The 22,225-nt window shown below is 35.4% G+C and overlaps 11 protein-coding genes across 11 annotated transcripts; 7 read left to right on the forward strand and 4 right to left on the reverse strand.

The window, feature by feature from the left end:
• Window positions 1-769: 769 nt before the first annotated feature.
• On the reverse strand, window positions 770-1,528 carry WICANDRAFT_29993 (uncharacterized protein; the record flags this gene model as incomplete). Its single annotated transcript, XM_019181676.1, has 1 exon — window positions 770-1,528. One exon carries the CDS (start codon window positions 1,526-1,528, stop codon window positions 770-772), a length of 759 nt encoding a protein of 252 aa, XP_019039367.1.
• Window positions 1,529-2,189: 661 nt separating this feature from the next.
• On the reverse strand, window positions 2,190-4,176 carry ATP2 (F1F0 ATP synthase subunit beta; the record flags this gene model as incomplete). Its single annotated transcript, XM_019185649.1, has 2 exons — window positions 2,190-3,588; window positions 4,061-4,176. 2 exons carry the CDS (start codon window positions 4,174-4,176, stop codon window positions 2,190-2,192), a joined length of 1,515 nt encoding a protein of 504 aa, XP_019039368.1.
• A 329-nt stretch (window positions 4,177-4,505) lies between these two features.
• On the reverse strand, window positions 4,506-5,787 carry PRO3 (pyrroline-5-carboxylate reductase; the record flags this gene model as incomplete). The annotated part of the gene is made up of 1 exon (XM_019182725.1): window positions 4,506-5,787. Exon 1 carries the CDS (start codon window positions 5,352-5,354, stop codon window positions 4,506-4,508), a length of 849 nt encoding a protein of 282 aa, XP_019039369.1. The 5' UTR covers window positions 5,355-5,787.
• Window positions 5,788-6,045: 258 nt separating this feature from the next.
• Window positions 6,046-8,190, forward strand: JHD2 (histone demethylase; the record flags this gene model as incomplete). The annotated part of the gene is made up of 1 exon (XM_019185650.1): window positions 6,046-8,190. The coding sequence occupies one exon, from the start codon at window positions 6,046-6,048 to the stop codon at window positions 8,188-8,190; it is 2,145 nt and encodes a 714-aa protein (XP_019039370.1).
• A 904-nt stretch (window positions 8,191-9,094) lies between these two features.
• WICANDRAFT_92343 (sugar porter family MFS transporter) lies at window positions 9,095-11,360 on the forward strand. Its single transcript, XM_019186355.1, has 2 exons — window positions 9,095-11,204; window positions 11,337-11,360. Exon 1 carries the CDS (start codon window positions 9,515-9,517, stop codon window positions 11,195-11,197), a length of 1,683 nt encoding a protein of 560 aa, XP_019039371.1. The 5' UTR covers window positions 9,095-9,514; the 3' UTR covers window positions 11,198-11,204; window positions 11,337-11,360.
• Window positions 11,361-11,814: 454 nt separating this feature from the next.
• On the forward strand, window positions 11,815-12,762 carry WICANDRAFT_62729 (uncharacterized protein; the record flags this gene model as incomplete). The annotated part of the gene is made up of 1 exon (XM_019183426.1): window positions 11,815-12,762. One exon carries the CDS (start codon window positions 11,815-11,817, stop codon window positions 12,760-12,762), a length of 948 nt encoding a protein of 315 aa, XP_019039372.1.
• A 272-nt stretch (window positions 12,763-13,034) lies between these two features.
• WICANDRAFT_31493 (Gfo/Idh/MocA family protein) lies at window positions 13,035-14,162 on the forward strand (the record flags this gene model as incomplete). Its single annotated transcript, XM_019181840.1, has 1 exon — window positions 13,035-14,162. The coding sequence occupies one exon, from the start codon at window positions 13,035-13,037 to the stop codon at window positions 14,160-14,162; it is 1,128 nt and encodes a 375-aa protein (XP_019039373.1).
• Window positions 14,163-14,359: 197 nt separating this feature from the next.
• Window positions 14,360-15,688, reverse strand: WICANDRAFT_105162 (sugar phosphate isomerase/epimerase family protein; the record flags this gene model as incomplete). The annotated part of the gene is made up of 1 exon (XM_019180438.1): window positions 14,360-15,688. The coding sequence occupies one exon, from the start codon at window positions 15,686-15,688 to the stop codon at window positions 14,360-14,362; it is 1,329 nt and encodes a 442-aa protein (XP_019039374.1).
• Window positions 15,689-16,225: 537 nt separating this feature from the next.
• On the forward strand, window positions 16,226-17,245 carry WICANDRAFT_100406 (inositol monophosphatase family protein; the record flags this gene model as incomplete). The annotated part of the gene is made up of 1 exon (XM_019180294.1): window positions 16,226-17,245. Exon 1 carries the CDS (start codon window positions 16,289-16,291, stop codon window positions 17,243-17,245), a length of 957 nt encoding a protein of 318 aa, XP_019039375.1. The 5' UTR covers window positions 16,226-16,288.
• Window positions 17,246-18,760: 1,515 nt separating this feature from the next.
• Window positions 18,761-19,998, forward strand: WICANDRAFT_100407 (aldo/keto reductase family protein; the record flags this gene model as incomplete). The annotated part of the gene is made up of 1 exon (XM_019180295.1): window positions 18,761-19,998. The coding sequence occupies exon 1, from the start codon at window positions 18,982-18,984 to the stop codon at window positions 19,996-19,998; it is 1,017 nt and encodes a 338-aa protein (XP_019039376.1). The 5' UTR covers window positions 18,761-18,981.
• A 1,135-nt stretch (window positions 19,999-21,133) lies between these two features.
• Window positions 21,134-22,150, forward strand: WICANDRAFT_62734 (aldo/keto reductase family protein; the record flags this gene model as incomplete). The annotated part of the gene is made up of 1 exon (XM_019183427.1): window positions 21,134-22,150. One exon carries the CDS (start codon window positions 21,134-21,136, stop codon window positions 22,148-22,150), a length of 1,017 nt encoding a protein of 338 aa, XP_019039377.1.
• Between the last annotated feature and the right edge of the window lie 75 nt (window positions 22,151-22,225).

The raw sequence follows: 22,225 nt of genomic DNA on the forward strand, positions 1-22,225 counted from the left end.
AGGCGCTCATGATATTTATTTATTATATTCACTTAGCGACGTGAATATTGTCGACCATGTACACTAGCTAGCTTAATAGTTTTGATATATATAATATTTGGATTAAAATTAAGTAGCGGCCAGCAGTACATGTTTTTTTTTAATTTAATAATTAATTTTAATAAATATTATATAGCTGTATATAAGTACGACGTCGTCTAATTATAAATGTATAATTTCATGATTAATATGATCAACTAATTCATGGCCGATGATCATCATGAGGAATTATGGCGCAAATTATATATTTACGCACGAACCGCTTGGAATATTGCAGGCTTCTCTCTATATTGTTGAAATAATTCAGGCTTCGACCTTATAATATCCTTCTGATCAGCCAACTGAGAAACCTATTCTAGTCTAGGTCCACGCGGCCGGAAGTTCGATTAATACTTATAATACTATAATAATTAGACGTAGTCATGATTTTTTTCTAATTATTTAATTTGATTTATATTAATAACGAGAAGCCTTGTATACAAACCTGCAAGCGGCTCGTGCGTAATAAATATATAATAATTAATTGCATTAATCCTCATCCAAGATGTTCAATATCAAATTTAATATGATATTAATTACGACGTCTAATATAAAATAAATAATTAATTAATATTAAAAATAAAATAAATATTAATAAATATTTATATATTTAAAAAAAACACCTAGCTTTTAAGCTCCAGCTGTCGACATTAATCAATCATTATAACTCTAACTGTATCCTCTAAGTTAATTATAAGCCCTGGAAAATGTCTCGTAGTTTGATAAATGTATCTTCTGGCCCTTGGACAGGGCAGTGAATGATTCCTGAATCACCAAAAGTCCAAGAATTATCACATTTAATACACTTATCACCAAAGAAATAAACTTCATCAAACCCTTCATTCTCAAGATGTCTTAAAGCATAGCTTTTGTCCCAACCACTGGGAAAGATGTCGAATGAGATTGATCCACTAATTAAATAGGATAAACCAAGACTTTGAAATTTTGCTTGCAATGCTTTAATAAAACTTTCTCTTATGAGAAACTCTTTATCATGTCTTTCAAATTCAATTCTTTCTTCTATCGTAGAATTTTTGCCAATTGGTGATACCTTAATCATTCCATTGCTAAATTCAATAAAGGTTCCACGTCTCTTTGGAAGATCTAGATGTGCTAAATAACTCAAAATGAAACTGACCAACTCATTATAATTTTCATCGCCGATCCAACTAATAAAAGATTGGGAAGAGATCAATTGACCAAGTTTATAAGCAACCAACCCATTCTCACTGAAGCAAAAATCAAAATCTTTTAAAATGGTTGGTCCCAAATGTTCAACTTGTACACTTAAATCACTACCACTCACAAATCCAATGGCCACTTTTATTCTTAGTTGACATAGTAACATCTTTAGCTCCTCACAGACCGGCTTTTCAGGAAGTGTTAAACAATTGTCAGCATCAAACAAAATCAATGCATTAGGGAATTCTCTATCTTGGAAAGACGTCATTTAGTTATAATGTGGGTTTATGTCTCAACCAATATAACCATGGAAACAAAGATTTGAAAAAAGAGAACAAGTATGAGTTTTTGACATTTTTAAGCTTCCAATCCGGTACACTAGATTTTATTATTAATAGATCTCATCGTTCTTTGTTCTTCTTTCATATAGAATGCGGCTTTTGGAAATTTGATAGACATATCGCGAAATCTAAAGTTAGAAACCACAAACGTTTGATAATCGGCAAAATGAAATAGTGTTCAACACTATGATTTATGAGTTGCAATCAGTGATTGGAGTTTTGTTAAGATCATTATGCTCTTTTATTAAATTTAATGTTTCATAAAAGAAAGACAGATTCTTTTACAAATTGAGTGAGATATAGCTTACCTAGTCGATTGAGAACTAAATTCTAAAACATTATCTAAACATTTATTTCATTTTTTTACTTTGTTATATGACTCTTTAAATTTGGAATGTGTATGTGTGTTAATTTTTCTTGTTTCATTGATTGCAAAAACTTTTTTTTCTTCATAAACGAATTAAAAAAAAAATAATAATAATTTATAAAATCATAATATGATGATGGAATATGGATAAAAACAATTTTCTCTTTCGAAGAGAACTAGATTTAAGCAAATATTCAAACAAATATTCTTTTTCAATTCATCTATTTAGCTTCAGAAGCTAATTTTTCAGCTTTAGCAACAACATCTTCAATACCACCAACCATATAGAAAGCATTTTCTGGTAAGTGATCATATTTACCTTCCAAAACATCTTTGAATGATTTGATAGTGTCTTTTAATCTAACCAATCTACCTGGGATACCAGTGAAAACTTCGGCAACAGCAAATGGTTGAGATAAGAATCTTTGGATTTTTCTTGCTCTTTCGACAGTCAATTTATCTTGTTCAGACAATTCATCCATACCTAAAATAGCAATAATATCTTGTAAAGATTTGTAAGCTTGTAAAGTTTGTTGAACGTTGGTAGCAACATCATAATGTTCTTGACCAACAACTGAAGCATCTAATAATCTTGATTTAGAATCTAATGGATCGACAGCTGGGTAGATACCTAATTCTGAAATACCACGAGACAAGACAGTAGTAGCATCCAAATGGGCGAAAGTGGTAGCTGGAGCAGGATCTGTTAAATCATCAGCTGGGACATAAACAGCTTGGACAGAAGTAACTGAACCTTTTTGTGTGGTGGTAATACGTTCTTGTAACAAACCCATATCAGTTGCTAAAGTTGGTTGATAACCGACAGCAGATGGAATACGACCTAATAAGGCAGAAACTTCAGAACCGGCTTGGGTGAATCTGAAAATGTTATCAACGAATAACAAGACATCTTGACCTTCTTCATCTCTGAAGTATTCAGCAATGGTCAAACCAGTTAAAGCAACACGAGCTCTAGCACCTGGTGGTTCATTCATTTGACCGAAAACTAAAGCGACCTTAGAATCACCTTCCAAGTTAATAACACCAGTTTCTTTCATTTCACGGTATAAATCGTTACCTTCTCTGGTTCTTTCACCAACACCGGTGAAAACTGAGAAACCACCATGAGCTTTAGCAATGTTGTTAATCAATTCTTGGATAAAGACAGTTTTACCGACACCGGCACCACCGAATAAACCAATTTTACCACCTCTAGCGTATGGAGCTAATAAATCAACAACTTTGATACCAGTTTCTAAAACTTCAGCAGCAGTTGATTGTTCACTGAATGAAGGTGGTTCAGCGTGAATTGGGTTTCTTTGTTTGGTGTTAATTGGACCACGTTCATCAATTGGTTCACCAACAACGTTGATAATACGACCTAAAGTTTCACGACCAACTGGGACAGTGATTGGAGAACCAGTATCAGTAACTTGTTCACCACGAACTAAACCTTCAGTACCATCCATAGCAATAGTTCTGACAGTGTTTTCACCTAAATGTTGAGCAACTTCTAAAACTAATGGAGTACCACTTGGGGTTTTGATTTCTAAAGCATTCAAGATAGCTGGTAAGTTACCTTGTTCGAATTGGACATCGACAATAGCACCAATAACAGCTCTATTTTAATTTAGTTAGTATATTTTCATAATAGAATAAGAAACAATCATTGCAGGGACCTTGTTGATGTTGTTTTGGTTGTTGAAGTTTTTTTTCCTCGAGGATGTTGAAAAAAAAAGCTCGGGATCGTTCAGCAAAAAAAAAGGTGAAAAAGGGTTAAAAACAAAAACACGGTCAACAAAAACAATTCAAACCGACAAAAACTTCAATTGAGTAAACGAATCAATTGAGGCAGTAAATGGTCTTTGTAATGATCTTGTTCAATTGTACTTTTCTTGTTTTGATTTGATGGCCAATGTTCACTTTGAAAAACACCCCTTGCCCCTTGATCCCAATAAATCTCAACAACAACCAACAACAACCAATTGATCTCTAATCAAGTATAGAATGAATATCCATTGACTCAATTGGATAATGCAATTGATTTCAGATCCAAATCATGATTGCTTTATTTGTTTTAATCTTAACTTACCTAACTTTACCAGTAGAAGCTGGAGAAGTAGCTAAACCTCTGTTGAAAACCAATTGACTCTTAGCAGCTTTGAAAGCAGCTTTTGAGGCAGCGTTGTATAATCTTGGTAAGACCATATTGTAATAAAGAATAACTGAACTTTATGGATTCGAGTTGAATTCAATAGAAGGAGTTAGTTAATTCCTGTTGTGTTTTAGTACTTGGAAAGGTTGGAAAAGTGAGAAACTGAACAAATTTTTTAAAGGGATGATCGAGAATTCGCTGGACAGTCCAATGAAAATCCACGACGAATTCGATTGGATGAAGAAGTTGGGCGAGGCAGCACAGGGGGTGTTACCCGGGTGGGATACTAGGGTAGGCACGTGACTGGTCATGTGATATATATTATTAGTATATGAATACATCTCTACAAATTCAACTCAATCAACACTAGTTCTTCATATTTCTACTTCTTTCCTAGTTCACTGGCTCTATGTGCTGCAGCTTGGACACCTTTGATGATACCAGACTTCACACCTTGGCTCTCCATCTCAACTAAACCGGCAATAGTGGTTCCCCCAGGAGTACACACCTTGTGTTTCAATTCACCAGGATGTGTGCCTGATAATTCAACCATCTTTGCAGTACCCTCCATGACTTTGATGGAGCATTCCAAGGATTCTTTGAATGGGATCCCAAGACTTATACCACTTTCTACTAAACCTTCCAACATACTCAACACGAATGCTGGACCACTACCAACTAAAGCAGTAGCTGCATCCATATTCTTTTCAGGCAATTCAACAACTTTACCAATTGGTGAAACTAATTCTAGGATCAATTGACGTTCATCCTCGGTGATATCTGAAGAGTTGGCAATAACAGCAGTACCATACTGATATTTAGCTGGTGTGTTTGTCATAACTCTACTGATTTTACTAGAGTATGTTTGAAATTGTTCAATTGTCCATCCTGCAACCATGGATATCAATAATTTCCCTTGTAATTTGTCTTTGACTGGACTTAGGGCAGCTTCTGTAATATATGGTTTAGTACCAATGACCACAACAGCAGCTTCTTCAACAGCCTTATTGTTGGATTCCTCACCAAAACTGGTTTCAAATTGAATAGATGATGCACTGGAGTATTGGGTCTCTAATTTCTTTGCTGATTCTTCTGATCTAACACATGCAATGATTTTGGATGGTGCTGCTTCAGCTTTTTCAGATGCTAGATAAGCTGATAAAAGAGCTTGACCAATGGTACCAGCACCCAAAATGGTCAAAGTGTAGGCTTCGCCTTTTTTGTAGGACATGACTATTTAAAATAAATAGCTAAATCAAAAAACAATTGAACTAAAATTAAAACTATTCGTTTTATCGTGAACTGGTCGTTGGATTTCCAACTCCGCGATTCCAAAATGATTCATTTTTGACGATCCGCGAATCTGTTTTGCATCTTGGAGTTGGGGGTAACTTTGACGGAAAATTTAAACCACTTTAAACTTGATAAACATTGGGATTTAAATGGGATGTATACGATTTTAAGGCCATATGTTGCTATAAATTTATTGAGATATTGAGCTCATTTAATTTTTACTACCAAACAATTGCTTTTCCCTTGATGTTTTTGCCGGTTTAGGAAGTCTAATGACAAGCGCCTTTATGACACTGTGTCCCCTGACAGATACCCAAAAATCATGAGCTGAGATTAGGATTTTAGTACTTTGCAAAAGTTCACCTTTTTCCCCCAATATTGTGAAAAAAAATTGTTACAATAGCTTGTTATTACCTTTGACGGATTGCTGCTTTGTGCTCAAAAGCTTTGATAACTTTTACTACTGCTTTTTTCAACTGCTTTTCCAACTATTTTCGAACAATTCGGTTGCTAATTGTCGGTTTTTGTGCTTTGTGTGCTGGTGTTACATGAAATTCTCAAAATTGGTGAATTATTAACTATTTGTGCCTTATATTGGTTCTCAGTCTATTATCTAAAGCTAAGTTAAGATGACTACACAATTACCGGAAGTTCCAGCGTTGTATCCTTCTGATGAAGAATTCAGAAATCCAATTGAATATCTTTCCACCCCGGCAATTGCTAAACTTGGTGTTGAATATGGTATGGTGAAGATTGTCCCCCCTTCAAGTTTCAAGCCTCCATTGTCTATAAATGAGTCCAGATTCTCATTTGTTCCAAGAGTACAGAAATTGAAAGAGTTGAATATTGTGAATAGATGCAGATTGTTCTTTTTCAAACAGTTGTTGAATTTCAACAAGATGAATAGGAAACCATTACCAAGGGAAAGTTTTGAAGAATTCCAAGGTGCTAAAGTCCATTATTATGATTTTTTCATTGAAGTTGTGAAATATTACAAAAATTTGGAACCAAATAAGTATTCTGGGAAAACATTACCAAATCTATCAAGCCATATAATACTTAATGATTCAAATCTTTGGAACGCATTGTCACTACATTTCAAAGTTATTATACCCTTACTACAGCATATGTATGTTGGTAAAATGAGAGATTATTTTGATTTTTTGAGCCAGAAACCCGAGTTTACAAACACTTTGATCGAGGAAAAATATCCAACTTCATTATTGAGTGACCATGAATCTGACAGTGAATCTGATAATGAAAGTGATGAAGGTGCTTGTCTTGTTTGCAAAAAAAATGATGACCCAGATAATACTCTTCTGTGTGATTCTTGTGATAAGCCTTTCCATAGACAATGCCTTTCACCCCCATTGAGCAAGATTCCCAATGATAATTGGTATTGTGACAATTGTGTTATTGGAAATGGGTATTATGGCTTCAAGGACTCGTCAATTAGATATTCATTGGAAGACTTCAAGAGCTTATCAGATGATTTTGACAAGGATTATTTTAAGGGACATAAACCAGGCATAAATGTTTTAGAACAAATGTTTTGGGGACTGGTGGATGATATTGACAATGAATTGAAAGTGAATTATGGTGCTGACATTCATAATTTGAAAAAAGGTGAAGTCTCTGGATTCCCAACAAGAGAATACATACCCAAGTCTCAAACACTCAACAAGGAACAGTATAATTCATATGCACAACATCCAATGAATTTAAACAATCTACCGTTTGATAAAAGTTCACTTTTGAATTATCTAGATGTTGATATCTCAGGGATGACTATTCCATGGATTTATATCGGTAACACTTTTAGTACGTTTTGTTGGCATGTTGAAGATCAATACACTTTAAGTGCAAATTATCAACATCTGGGTGCAACAAAGAAATGGTATTCAATCCCATCTGTTTTTGCTGAAGAATTTGAAAGCTATATGAAAAATTTAGCACCTGATCTTTTCGCAAAGCAACCAGATATTTTACATCAATTGATTACTTTAGTTTCACCTTATGATCTTGTGAAGCATGGAATCAAGTGTTTTACCACGAATCAACAACCAGGGGAATATGTTGTGACATATCCAAGAGTTTATCATGCTGGTTTTAATGCTGGTTTTAATTTTAATGAAGCTGTTAATTTCACAATGGTTGATTGGTTAGATTTTGGTGTTTTGGCAACTAATAACTACAAGAAAAATGTGGACAAAATCTCAGTTTTTGATATCTATGAAATGATTACAAATATATTGACAGCTTTCATTAATAATGAGGAAGCAAGTGATAAAAGATTGATTCATAAATGCTTAGAATTGTTGAAACCAAGATTAACTGATGAGTATTCTTTACAATCTACAATATTGGAAAGACTTGATGTGAAAGTTCAAAAACACAAGAAAATAAAGATCCAGAAGAATGGATCAGATGAAGATGTTGAAGAAGATGGGGTTTTATGTTCACAGTGTAAAGGTTTTTGTTCATTTGCATATGTCAAACACTATGAATTAGTCAATACTCAAGGACCAAAAACAGTTGGATATTTACCATCACCAAGATCTTCCCCTGAGGAATCAAGCGAGTCTAAAAGAAGAAGTTCTAAAAGAATAAAGTTGATGAAGGATAGTGAAGTTTATAAATCAAGTGTGTTATGTTTGGAGGATTATTTGAAAAAGGATGCTAATAAAGAAAAAGATGAGTTTTTCCAGGTTAAGGATAAAGAAATTGTTAAACAATTGATTATTGATGCTGAAGCAACTTTGGGAAAGGTTTAAGATTTGATTTTGGGAAATTTTTAGTTTGTTAATTGTATTATTTTGTTGGATTAAGTCACTGATTGTAAGTTGTTTGGGTAGGGATGATTGGACTGCTGTTACTTCCTCCTGTAATAGTACTTTGAAAACATTGATCGAGTCTCAGGAAGTATTGACTGAATCTTCTGGGAGTTCATGAAAGAACTGATGAGTATTTGTTACGTTGAATCTAAATTTGACTTGCTACCTAGTTGAACGATAATGTGTTAAAATTTTTAGCTAAAGCTCAATATACTGCAGCGAACAAAGGAAATGAAAGATACACAAACACACTGACTCTAACAGCTGGTAACCAGACTATTATGGCACCCACTCATGAAGAAACAAAGTCCAACTACAAGAATCGATCACAATATTTTCTTCCAGAGTTATGAGTAGATAGCTGAATAGGAGTGTTTGTTACTAAGTGTGATGTAAATAAAGATTAGAGACACGAACCATCAAGTTCAAGAGTGGGAAACTTGATAAATGCTTTTCCACGAAACTTAAGACCAAGATAATAATACAGAGACAGTTAGTTGTTTGGTTTCATCCATTCATTCAGAATACTCCAATCCAAGTTGTGGATGAGATTGGGAGATGTGAAACCATGTTTGGTATCGATGTGTCTAATTCTGCTATGACCGGAGGACCTGAAGACATTGTTGTTTTGTTGATTCTTGAATAATGCAAACAATGTTTAGCTTGGGATCACACCTCTGTAGTACAATCAAAAAGAATCTCGGAAAAAAGGTCCAAATCTTGCTCTAGGAGGTCACAATGACTAGCTATATGGATAGAGAGAAGTCTTTCTTCAAGAAAAGTTTGCAAAATTAGATTCTAAAGCTGGAAAGTGTACTAGCAATACAATAGCAAAAAGCTGATTTCTACTGTCCGTGTATAACCGGTCGTGCCTGGCGTGAAATTAGTGTCATTGCATAGTAATCTAATCGTAATGCTGCTCCGCTAATCTCTGATCTTTAGAATGCTTGTAATCCTATCGCAGAAGAACGTGTAAAAGCGTACGTGTGATGGTTATGATGGTTGTGATTTCGGAGGAGACTGAATACGTCTTGTGGGGATTGGTTTCGAGATCTGGGGAAAGTCATGGTTTAGACTCACCAAGACTCAAGAGCTTCTGCGATGGATAAATGTATATCAACGTTTCCAAATGGAAGCGTATTTCTGGGTTGTAAGACTGCTCGTTTCGATCTTTATAAAGCACGTAACGTAGCCTTTTAAATTTCTGAATCATTTGGTTTCAATTGGGTACTCGTTTCGGTGGTACAAACAAAAAATACAGAACATGTTCGCGAAACACGAAACTAGACCAACACCTCAAGTTGTTTATAATTGGCGTATCTATTGGGCAGCCTGTTTGGCTTCATGGGTTGCTGTAATTATTGGTTATGATGCTGGGTTTGTTGGTGGGATGATTGCCTTAAAGTCGTTCAAGAAGGAGTTTGGGTTTGATAAGATGACGCCTTCTGAACAATCATGGGTCTCTGAAACAGTTGTATCATTATTCCAAGCTGGTGCTTTTTTTGGTGCCTTCTTGATCTATCCATTAGGTTCTAAATATGGTAGAAAGATTTCATTAGCTGTTGCTTCTGTGCTACTTATTGTTGGGTCTGCTATCCAATTGGCTTCCAACTCTAAAACTGGATTGGCTGCAATGTATGCTGGACGTGTCTTGACTGGCTTAGGAATTGGTGCAGTGTCAAATTTGGCTCCAATGTATAGTGCAGAAGTCTCACCAGATGCTATTAGAGGTCGTCTTGTTGGGTTATTTGAAATTTCATGGCAAATCGGTGGAACCATCGGGTTTTGGATAAATTATGGAACTTCAGTTAACATTCCAGATGATGAAGCTAAACAATGGCAAATACCCGTCGCTTTGCAATTAATACCTGCTGGAATATTTGGTATAGGGTTGTATACACTAGTTGAGTCTCCTCGTTGGTTGTTCACTGTGGGAAAAAGAGAACAAGCACTCAAAAATTTATGTTATTTGAGACAGTTGGATCCAGAAGATGAATATATCAAATATGAAGTGGCCATTATGGAGGAAGAAGTTGAACAAAAGAGAGCGAAAATTGGTCTTGGGTTGTGGGATCCATTTATTAAGTTATTTCGTTCATCTTCATTAAGATACAGATTACTTTTAAGTACTTCAACTTTTATTATTCAAAACACATTAGCTGTTAATGCTGTCAATTATTACTCACCAAGAATTTTCCAAACTATGGGTATATCCTCATTAGACTCGTCTTTGTTGTCAACTGGTATCTTTGGTATCCTAAAGGGTGTTTTCTGTCTTGTCTGGTCATTATTCATTGTGGATAGATTTGGTAGAAGACCTTCATTCATATTTGGTTTAGTTGTGTGCTCTTTATGCATGTGGTATATCGGTGGATACATCAAAATTGGGAAACCAACATCTAGAGGTGAAGATGCTGGGCTTGATGCTGGTGGTAAAGCATCGTTGGCCTTATTCTATATCTGGACAATTGCTTATGCTGTATCTTGGAGTGGTACACCATGGGTTTGGAATACTGAGGTATTCCCTTCAAACTTGAAATCAGCAACCTCTTCAGTCAACGCAGCATCTAATTGGTTTTGGGCTTTCATTATGGCAAGGTTCACAAATCAAATGATTGATAAGATGAAATATGGTATCTTCTTTTTCTTTGCGGCCATGATGACAGTTTGTCTACCAATTTTCTTCCTACTATATCCAGAGACCAAAAACATTCCAGTTGAATATGTTGATGAATTGTTTAGACATAAAGCTTGGAGAGCACATGGTGAAGTTATGAAACTTATTGCAGAGGGAAAAGAAAATGACTTGGAAGAGGGCCAAAATGTATTGATGGGTGTTAATGCTAGTAGTAGAGATTTGGAATCTAAAGGAATTGAAAAGCCAGATGTTGAAATAGTGAGTATGGTTGGATCATCACAAGGAGATGCCGCTAGTAAGAATGGTTGATGAATGAGCACAAATTGTATAGCTACTGAATAAATTATGCCTTATTGTTTAGTTTATCGTATCTTCATCTATATCAGTTGTTTTGGCGAAATTTCCGAATGTAGATATTTCCGAAAAAAGTTTCGCTTTTTTGCGCAAATTGCGAATTGCGGAAAAGTCCTCGAGTGCAAAATTCAACCCAGTATTTTGAATCTAAAGATTCCATCATAACAATCCTACCATTCTATCTACTCTGTTCTCACCTTTTGCTCCTAGTATCTCCTTTACCTATGTGGATCAATGTTCTGGGAAATCACTTTACCAAAGACCCCATTTGTTCGAATGACAAGCATAATCCAATTTAGTCTCGAAGATCAACAAAAACATCATCATGATTATTGACCCGCAAAAGTCATACACACCAAAGTAGGAGATCTTAGTCGTCGTATCGTTGTTGAGAACAAGAAAAGATTACCGGCTAAACTTTTACAAGTCTTTGGTTCTAAAATTCAAATAATAGCTCAAAGGAAGTACAAAATATTGTCAAGGTTTGTTATTTAAGATGACCACATAAGCTTCATTGTGACAAGAAACACGAAAACAACTGTACAACCTTCCAAAGATCCAAGCTCGTTATCATGACTATTTCCAAAACTCTTTTGGCTCCCAACTTTGAAGAGCAAAAATCTCAACCTCACACATTTTATCTTTTTGGTGAACATTTATCAAAATCTAAAGCACCATTTCTACACAATGCTTTGTTTAAATCACTAGGCTATGATGAATGGGATTACAAAATCTATGAAACTTCATACATTTCAGAAATATCTCATAAAATAAACAGTGAAAAACTTTTTGGAAGTGCAGTCACTATGCCAAATAAGGTAAAAGCTGTTGAACTTGTTGATTTGCTTGATGATATCGGGAAAGGTTGTGGATCCATCAATACCATCTATACACGAACTGATCCAAACAATGGCAGAGCACTCAAAATTGGAACAAATACAGACACAGTTGGTATAAAAGAAAGCTTTGTTCAAAACTTCCCAATTGAAACTGAACAATTATCTTCATCACCTGGTTTAGTTTATGGTGGAGGTGGTGCTTGCAGATCAGCCATTTTTGCATTATACAAGTTGTTAAACGTTCCAAAAGTTTACATCATTAATAGATATGAGAGTGAAGTGGAAGAGGTTAAGGTATCAATGAAATTGAATGGCTTTGAAGGTGAAATTATTCACGTTAAAACTGCAGAACAAGCTAGAGAAATGGATCCTCCAAAACTTGTTGTTTTAACTGTTCCAAACTTTGAACCACAAACAACCGAGGAAAAAATCGCCAGAAATACACTGGATGTTTTCATCAATCAAAAATCACCAGGAATTGTGCTTGAAATGTGTTATCATCCAGTTATTGAAACCCAATTGTTTCATAATTTCTTGAACGCTGGTTGGAAAGTTATTAGTGGTGTTGAGGCGATGATTTATCAAGGAATCGCTCAACAAGTGCTTTGGACAGGTATCCCAATAGATAAGATCCCAACAAAAAAGATCAAGGAACAAGTGTATAGCTCTATAAATAATTGATCTTGGAAAGGTCTAATAAAACTGATGTAGCCTAATATTACCCCAGATAATTTTGCGAAAAGTATTATCCGAAATGTGCGACAAAAAACAAAGTTTGTAATCTCGATCAAGATCTCATGGAGAAAAACATGTAACGACTGTACACACGTTGATTAGAGAAGCTGAAATCTGGTGCATGGCTGACCAATATGGCTCTTATTTAAGATAGAGGCGCGCTCCTTTTGATACAGCGTCACCATGCTACTAGCTATACTATCAGACATCCCAGAAAAATGCCTTCTAAAAATTCATCTTCACCGTTGAAACTCATTGTTGTCGGTCTAGGGCTTATTGGACCTCGTCATGCTGAACAGATCCAATTAAACCCAGATGCAGAACTGATTGGTTTTGTTGACCCTTCACCAAAAGCTGGTGTCATTGCGAAAAGATTCAAAGTCCCTTTATATGAGAGTCTTTTACAATTGTTGGATTCAGGTCTAAAACCTGATGCTGCTTATGTTTGCACTCCAAACAGTTTACATATCAAAGTTGCAATGGAACTGGCATCAAACGGGATTCATATGCTTATTGAGAAACCATTGAGCACAAATCTTCAAGAAGCTGTGTTGTTGAAAAATTACGCAGTGTCTAAAGGTGTCAAGATTTTGGTTGGTCATCATAGAAGATTCAATCCATATATCCTTATTGCAAAGGAAAATCTTGAGAGATTAGGCCAAGTTGTTGCAATTGATGGTGTTTGGACCCTGAAGAAGAATGATACTTATTTTAAACAAGTTGAATGGAGAAATCTCAAGAGCCAAGGTGGTGGTGCTATCATGATTAACTTGGTTCATGATTTAGATCTTTTGCAATACCTATTGGGTCCAATTACAAAAGTTTATGCTGATTATTTGCCTAAAAATCGAGCAGCTGCTTCAACTGCGGATCAAGTTGATGAAGGTTGTGTATGCACTTTGAGTTTCCAGTCAGGTGCAAAGGGGACATTCATTGTCTCTGATAACGTTATTTCACCGTTCAACTTTGAAATGGGTACTGGTGAAAACCCTATCGTTCCAAAAGTTGAATCAACTACAGATGGTATCTTTTATAGAATCTTTGGAACTAATGGTACCATGACGATTCCAAACTTGAAACTATATAATCAAGGTTATTTGGAGAATGAAGGTAAAGAGAAAGGTTGGTATGAAATCATCCAATGTGAAGAACTAAGTATTGGTGAGGATATCGAAGGAATTCCATTTGCTTTACAATTGAGTCATTTCCTCAAGATGATGAAAGATGAAGAGGCACCTAAGTGCACTGTTGATGATGGAATCTCTGTCTTGTTAGTTGTGGAAGCTATTGTTGAAAGCTTGGAGACTGGACCCCAAACTGTTAAATCTGTTGACTCCATCAGTTGATTTAATCTTTATCAAGAATAATAGTGTTTAAGTTTTTGAAATGAATATATAAGTATCTATGAAACCTTGCTATTCTTAAATTTCATCCCTCCCTTCATCCTGCAGCTGAAGTGTAGCTCCTGGAACGACCCATGCTGAACGTGGTTGGTAATAAAACTACCTGGATAATTGAACAAACCTGTATTTCCTATTTACATCTAAAAAAAGCTCTTCAAAGGCATTTGATTATCATCACACTCCAAATTAATAGATACAACACCATTAGTGAATGTTTTGTATTCTGGTAATCCAAAGTAGCTGTTTTTGTTGTTCTCTTCTTTTAATCCCAAAACACTCTTGATGTAAATCAACAGACTATTGAAAGTTAATCTGCTGCAATGAAAGGTTATGGATTTCCGTATATCTTTATCCAATGGTTCATATTCCTTAAAACAATCCAAAAACATGCCATATTGAAATAGATAGTGTCTAGTCTTGAATGTGTCAGCTGGGGTTACCAAGATCTCAAGATCTAAATCTGCATTTGGATTCTTGAATACAATGTGTTGCCTTGAGCTTTTGAAGCCTTTGACATGACAGTTTTGAAAATTCAATTGTCTTGGAATATCAGCTTGGATACCACCATCTTTAATCAAATCCAACTGCACGTTGTATAGAGAAGCCAATGCTTCTCTAGAAACATAACCAAGGTCATTAAAAGACTTAAAAGGACGACAAAAGCATTCGAGAGACATTGGTCCATCATAACCAACATCATGAATCTTTTTCACCAGCTCAGCAATATCAAAAGAGCCTTGGCCTGGTAGATATCTAAAGTTTCTTGCATGGTCAATTAGCTTTGGCATTTTCAATTTCATTGAATCACTAAGTTGAACAAAGAAAATCTTACCAGCCATTTCATCAATGATATCCAGCTTGGAACCATGAATGAACAAATGAAATGAATCAATACAAATCCCAAGATTTGGTCTATTCACGAGTTTGACAATTTCCCAATTCTGCTCAAATTTGCTGATGTAAGTACCCCATGACAAAGCCTCATAAGCAATCTTTATTCCTTTACCAAGAGCCAAATCACTAGCTATTTGTAATTGTTCAACAAAGGCGCTCTGTGGGATTTCGGATTTTGGAAGCTGACAATTCGAACAAACCAATATGAGATCAATATCCAATACCTTCATAACATCAAGTCTTTTAGAGAAACTAGCCAATCGATTCTCAAATCCATTCCAAGAACCTTCAAGATCTCTAAATGGTTGAAATATAGAAATTTTCAATCCAATATCATCCAAATATTTTTTAAATCTTGGTAGATCATCCATGATATCTGGCAAGTCATTTTCCATCAATTCAAAACTATCAAAACCAGCATCCTTCACGCTCTTAACTCTTGAATAAACAGATGCTTTTGGCAAAGTGATGAAAGAGGCAATTGAATTCTCATAAGGCAAGTAATGTTTCAACTCAAGCATCTGATTGTGACTATATTTTAAATGATCTGTGGAATGTTGTTGTTGAGAAATCATTATAGACCTGAGATGTTTTGATTTTGAGTGTACATCAGTCAATGGTTTTAACTTTGTACTTTGAAAAAGTTAATACGCTGTTTAAGCATATTTATACCAATCCCAAATTAAACTTATTGTGGAAAAATGCACCACCACCAATCGATCTAATCAAACTATGATACTAAGTCGATTCCCCCATTTAATGTTCCTGCTTTGTTCAGCTTTTGGTTATTGGATTAACCGCAAAATCTGGATTCTACTCCAAAAGCAGAAAGTCCGCTGGTTGGGGCAGCAATTAGAGAGTAAATTCGCGAAACAAGATGAAAGCAGTAAAATAGGATTTCTATTTTATAGGTGTAGTTTGATATTTGACCTTTGGAATGGCTGTTATCTTCATAAGGTAACCGTATCTATGTACTTTGTCGAATTTTGCTGGTCTTAAACCGACAAAATTTGACAACAGGCGTAAAAAAGCGGACTCGCGAATAACCTTTAGTAAGATGACATAATCACCTCCACATTTAAGGCCCTGATCAAGATTTCAATAAAGATAAACAATTTTGGACGAGTCTCCTTGTGACATTTCATCAGGATGAAGCATAAGGGAAGGTATTAAGCATGTCAATTGATTTGAAAGAGATATATGAGTTCGCCATCAAGGTTGCCGAAGAAGCAGGCTCCATATTATTGAAATCATCTCATTCGAGAACTAGTTCAGATCACAAGTTGAAACAAAATTCAGTTGATATAGTTACAGAAGTTGATGAAGCTGTTGAAGCTTTTATCAAAAAAGAAGTCTTGTCCAAATACCCTACTCATAAATTTGTTGGTGAAGAATCATATGGAAAAGACGAGCCAAAAGATCGTTACATAATAGGAAACGAACCAACATGGTGTGTTGATCCTTTAGATGGGACTGTCAACTTTGTCCATATGTTTCCAATGGTTTGTACTTCAATTGCGTTCTTAATAGATGGTAAACCTGTTGTTGGTGTTATCAATGCCCCTTTCCTGAATCAAACATTCTCAGCTTATAAAGGTGGTGGTGCTTGGTTGAACAAATCTACAAAACTACCAATACATGACCCAATACCTCCATTCCCACAAGAGGCCCCGAAAGGATTACTATTCAGTTGTGAATGGGGGAAGAATAGAGATTACAATGGAGATTTGAAACTAAAGATTGAAAGCTTCATAAACATGGCAAAGAAAAATGAAGGCGGTGGAATGGTTCACGGGGTGAGATCTTTAGGAAGTGCGGCTTTGGATATGGCGTTTATTGCGATGGGATCCACAGATATATTTTGGGAGCTTGGATGCTGGGAATGGGATATAGCTGCTGGTGTTATATTGGTTGAAGAGAGTGGTGGCCTAGTTACAAATGGCAACCCACCTTTGGATCATGAACTCTCGGATATTGGACCTGCTCATCTCGGTTCAAGACAGTATTTGGCTATCAGAGCCACCACTAGTGATAATCTGAATGAAACTGCAAGAGAGTCTCAAGAACGTATTGTTAGAGAAGTGTGGAAGAGAGTGAACAAAATAGACTATAAACGTCTCACTATTAAGTAGCATATAGAGAACTTTTTCCTTTCAAACATCTCACATGTAGGTTGTTCTTTTAAATCGAAGCAGTTGTCTGAAAACTTTCAAGTTTCAACTCCTTCTTAGTTTTATAGCTCAAAGAATTCATCAAGAATATGATTATACCAGCTGAACCAAGAAAGGAATTCAAACTCAGTGACAAATATGAGGTTATCAACATTTATGAGTACTCCAAACTCAGATGCACATATGAATTTAACCCAGAAACCCATTTAAAAGAAATTGAGGAACTTCTTAGTTTTGAATTTCACCAAAAGCAAAACTTATTTAGGTTCAAGGGAAAATTTGTTTATCAAACATTCCAAATTGAAATGAAGATAAAACCACATGTTTATAAGAGCCATCCAAATGAGCTTGAACAAGTTACCAGCACACCCAATGCACCTAAAGAACTCATGAAACCCGATACCGTCTGTAATGTTTATATCCACAAGAAGCTTGATGTTGATATTTCATATGTCCTCTCTGAAGTTCAAAAGCCAAATGGTGCAGTGATTACAAACAATGGACATCTTTTGGTTAAACCACCACATACTCAAAGTAATAATCATATAGCTGGAAATCAACTTCCCGATTTCATTGTCGATAACAGAACCAATTATGACTTTCATGAAATCATTCCATTCTTGAATGAAATTGGAAATGCTCGTTTTAAAAATGCTCATCATGTTGAAAGCTCATCCCTACCAGAAAGACGTGAAGAATCTCCATTGATGTTTTCACAAACACTCTTTTATCTTTTGCAAAACACTGATCACGAACTTTTCCCACCTGTGTTCACAAATGTTCAAGATCAAGAAGAGCCAATCCTTGGTGAAAAGATTAGTTTGGAACATCCATTTTTGGATGATTGTTATGATTTGTTGACAAAGAAGTTTTTCAGTACCGAGTTCAGTTTTGTTCTTGTTCAAGATGCACCACCAGCTTACGATGATGTTGTTGAATTGGAGAATATGGCTATTGAAATACACCAGAATGATGAAAGGCTCGATGTTACAACATTACCAAAGTATGAAAGCAGCTCTGAAGACTCTTTGGACAGTTTTGAGGAGATTTGTACAAGCATTGGTGATTTTGTCAGTGAGATGGGTAGAACAAGTCTATCATGAATATGACGATTTTGATTATGATTTCGATCCCTTTCTTTAATGATTCAGAGAAACATTCCTGTATAACCTCATGAATTAATAATCTTTTCAACTATTACTAAACGTAGAAATGTTTGTGTATTGGTCTCTGTCGTTTCTTGCGTGCCAGTAGCCTCTCCTAGTTTGGGTTTTCGAGAGCCGTTAAAGACGAACGCGTTTTGATTGGCCAAGAATTATGAAGGATTTTCCCGACAGACTCTTTTTCAAGCTGTAAATCAATTGAAATCGTATAACGTAGAAAGCCTGTAATTTCCAGCCAAATACTCTGAGCAGCTGTGAACAATACTCACAAGCCAGACTGCTTCAACAATAGAATTTCCGAAATTTCAGTCTCGCCCGAGCTCTTCAATAGGTAATACCGATTATGTAATTGGGATTCTAGAGGATTTAAGGGAGTTTGATGTAATTGACACCTTGTACACAATACTGAAGGAAGTGGTGAGAGAATAAGTATAAATAATCTGGAGTTCTTCAACTTTTTGAGATAGAAACTTGTTTGTTCAAAGTATCATCAACTATTATACAACAGTTACAACTATTATTACAACAGCAACCATGTCATCAGAACAAGTTTTAAAAGATTTGAAAGCCTCAACATTTGGTTTAGGTCTAATGAGTTTCACTGGTAGACCAGATCCATATCCTCAATCTGCTTTCAATGAAACCATCCTGGCCACTATCAAGAAAAATTTGCCAAATAAGACTTTTATCAATGGTGGTGAATTTTATGGTCCAAATGACATCAATTTGAAATATATCAAATCATTCGTTGATACTTATCCTGAACAACGTCAACATTTGATCATCTCAATTAAAGGTGCTTTTGATTTCTCAACATTTACTCCAACTGGGGACAAAGAAGGGGTCCAAAAATCAATTGACAATGTTACTAGTTATATTCCAGATTTGGATATTTTTGAAGCTGCTAGAGTTGATCCAAAAGTGCCAATTGAAGAAACAGTTGCTGCTTTGAATGATAACGTTGATAGTGGTAAGATCAAAGCTATTAGTGTTTCAGAAGTCAATGCTAATACTTTAGCCAAGATTGCTAAAGTTTCAAAACACAAAATTGTTGGTGTTGAAATTGAATTTTCTATTTTCGCTAGAGAAATTTTGGAGAATGGATTAGCTAAAACTGCTGGTGAATTAGATATTCCAATCATTGCTTATAGTCCATTGTCAAGAGGGATTTTAACTGGTGAAATCAAATCTTCAGCTGATATTCCAGATGATGATTATCGTAAGCACTTTGATAGATTTACTGATGAAAATTTGAAAAAAAATGCTGCAATTGTTGAATTTGTTGAAAAAGCTGCTGCTAAGAAAAATGCTACACCTGCTCAATATTCTTTGGCTTGGGTCAGATATTGGAGTGAGAAAACAATCGAAGGTATTAAGTTCCCAAAGATCATTGACATTCCAAGTACTTCAAGTCTTAAAAGAGTTGAAGAAAACTTTTCAGATGTTGTCTTGACTCAAGAAGAGTTTGATCAAGTTAATGAATTCATTAAAGGTGTTACTGCTCATGGTTACAGATACAATGTCCATGCTGAGGCTTTATTAGGATTATGAATATTTTCATGGGTATCCGTGTTAGCTTGTGATGTTACTGGTATAGAATATTGAAAAAAATTACTTTTGATTAGGTTAATGAACTATAAAGATCGTTTCTAGATGCTGTAATTATGCTAGAGAGGTGTATTGTTCCACACAGATCGCCCTCCATACTGGAGCTTTGTCAAAACCTAGTAGTTTTTCTGGTATAGTGCCAAGCTATATGTAGCATTATTGTGGAAGACTATGGAACCAGTTTATGAAAGGTCTCGGTGTACTAATAATCACTCTTCAAAAGTTTGGAATAAAGAAGCTGTTCGTGGCTGAAAGCCATGTGCCAATTCAAATATAACCTCTTCTTAAACTGCAAGTGACGTAATGCTTTAAGTATTCTTTGGCTACATCCTACATCTCGCTTCACTATTCTAAGCAGACTGCAGGATCTCATTGAAGTCAACTTTTGTGATCACAAAATCGTTAATTTCCAGTATTTTCTGACTCTGTGGGGCCTCCCAAACCAAATATTTGGGGTTTGTCCACCGATCAATCAACTTATTACCTAACTCTCACTAGCCTGGGTTGTCTTTCTTATTAATTGCTCGTTGTTTTTGTGACGCTAATAATCACATTCTGGTATAACTAGATATCTGTTTTCCTCTGTCGAAAATAAACTCACCCCAGCCATATAATAATCTGACCACGCTTATAAATAGTATACTGCGTTTCTAATACACACTTGTCATTAATTTTTGGTGCTATTGGTCTATTCTCTATTTCCACTACAATATAAATGGTTTATGCCCTGGCTACTTTAGCAATACTGACCCGTCTTCTGCCAAAACTGCCATTCTATAACGGCTTTCGGGAATAAGCTGTCTATTCCAGCGAAACCGACTACGGCCGTTGCGAGATGCCATAAGCGTCTATTCAAACATTTTGAATAATCGTGATTTAGACGCTTAATAATCCGAATCATTACCAGATCGAGGAAGTTGTACAACAACATCATCTCAATCGAGTACACTGAAAGGAAGGATGATTGAACAATGAACAGTTGATACCGCATCAACAAATCACTATAAATACTTCATGATAATCCCAATGGTTCAATACAGATGTCGCCAATTAATCAACATCAACTACAATACTCACCATGTCTTCTGAACAAATTTTAAATGAATTGAAAGCCACTAAGTTTGGTTTAGGTTTACTCAGTTTCACTGCAAGACCTGATCCATATCCTCAATCAGCTTTAAATGAAACCCTTTTGGCCACTATCAAGAAGAATTTACCGAACAAGACTTTTATCAATGGTGGTGAATTTTATGGTCCAAATGATATCAATGTGAAATATGTCAAGTCATTTATCGATTCATACCCTGACCAACGCCAACATTTGATCATTTCAATCAAAGGTGCAACAGATATTGCTACTTTTACTCCCCATGGAACCAAAGAAGGTATTCAAAAATCTATCGACAATATCACCAGTTATATCCCTGATTTGGACCTCTTTGAAGCAGCTAGACTTGATCCTACAGTTCCAGTTGAAGTGACCATTGCTGCCATTAATGATAACGTTGATAGTGGTAAGATCAAAGGAATTAGTGTCTCAGAAGTGAACGCAAATACTTTAAGAAAGCTCGCTAAAATCTCAAAACATAAGATTGTTTGTGCTGAGCTTGAATTTTCAATTTTTTCAAGAGACATTTTAACCAATGGATTGGCTCAAGCTGCTGGTGAATTGGATATTCCAATCATTGCTTATAGTCCATTATCAAGAGGTTTATTGTCTTGTTCTATTAAAAGTACATCAGATCTATTTGAAAATGATTTCCGTAAAACTTTTGATAGATTCACTGATGAGAATTTGAAGAAGAATGCTCCAATTATTGAGTTTGTTGAAAAAGCTGCTGCAAAGAAAAACATCACCCCTGCTCAATACTCATTGGCTTGGGTCAGATATTGGAGTGAAAAAACAATTGATGGTATTAAGTTCCCAAAAATCATTGATATTCCAAGTACTTCAAGTGTCAAAAGAGTTGAAGAAAACTTTTCAGATATTGTTTTGACTCAAGACGAGTTTGATGAAGCTAATAATTTCCTCAAAGGTGTTACTGTTCATGGATTAAGATACAATGCTCATGCTGAGAAATTGTTGTCCCAATAATTTATACTACAAGTTATTATGCTAGGCTCTATTTGGGTATACTCTTTTTATTTAATTTGATACTAATACATGTGC

The sequence above is a fragment of the Wickerhamomyces anomalus genome, assembly GCF_001661255.1.
Source record: "Wickerhamomyces anomalus NRRL Y-366-8 unplaced genomic scaffold WICANscaffold_3, whole genome shotgun sequence".
Lineage (NCBI taxonomy): Eukaryota > Fungi > Ascomycota > Saccharomycetes > Phaffomycetales > Wickerhamomycetaceae > Hansenula > Hansenula anomala.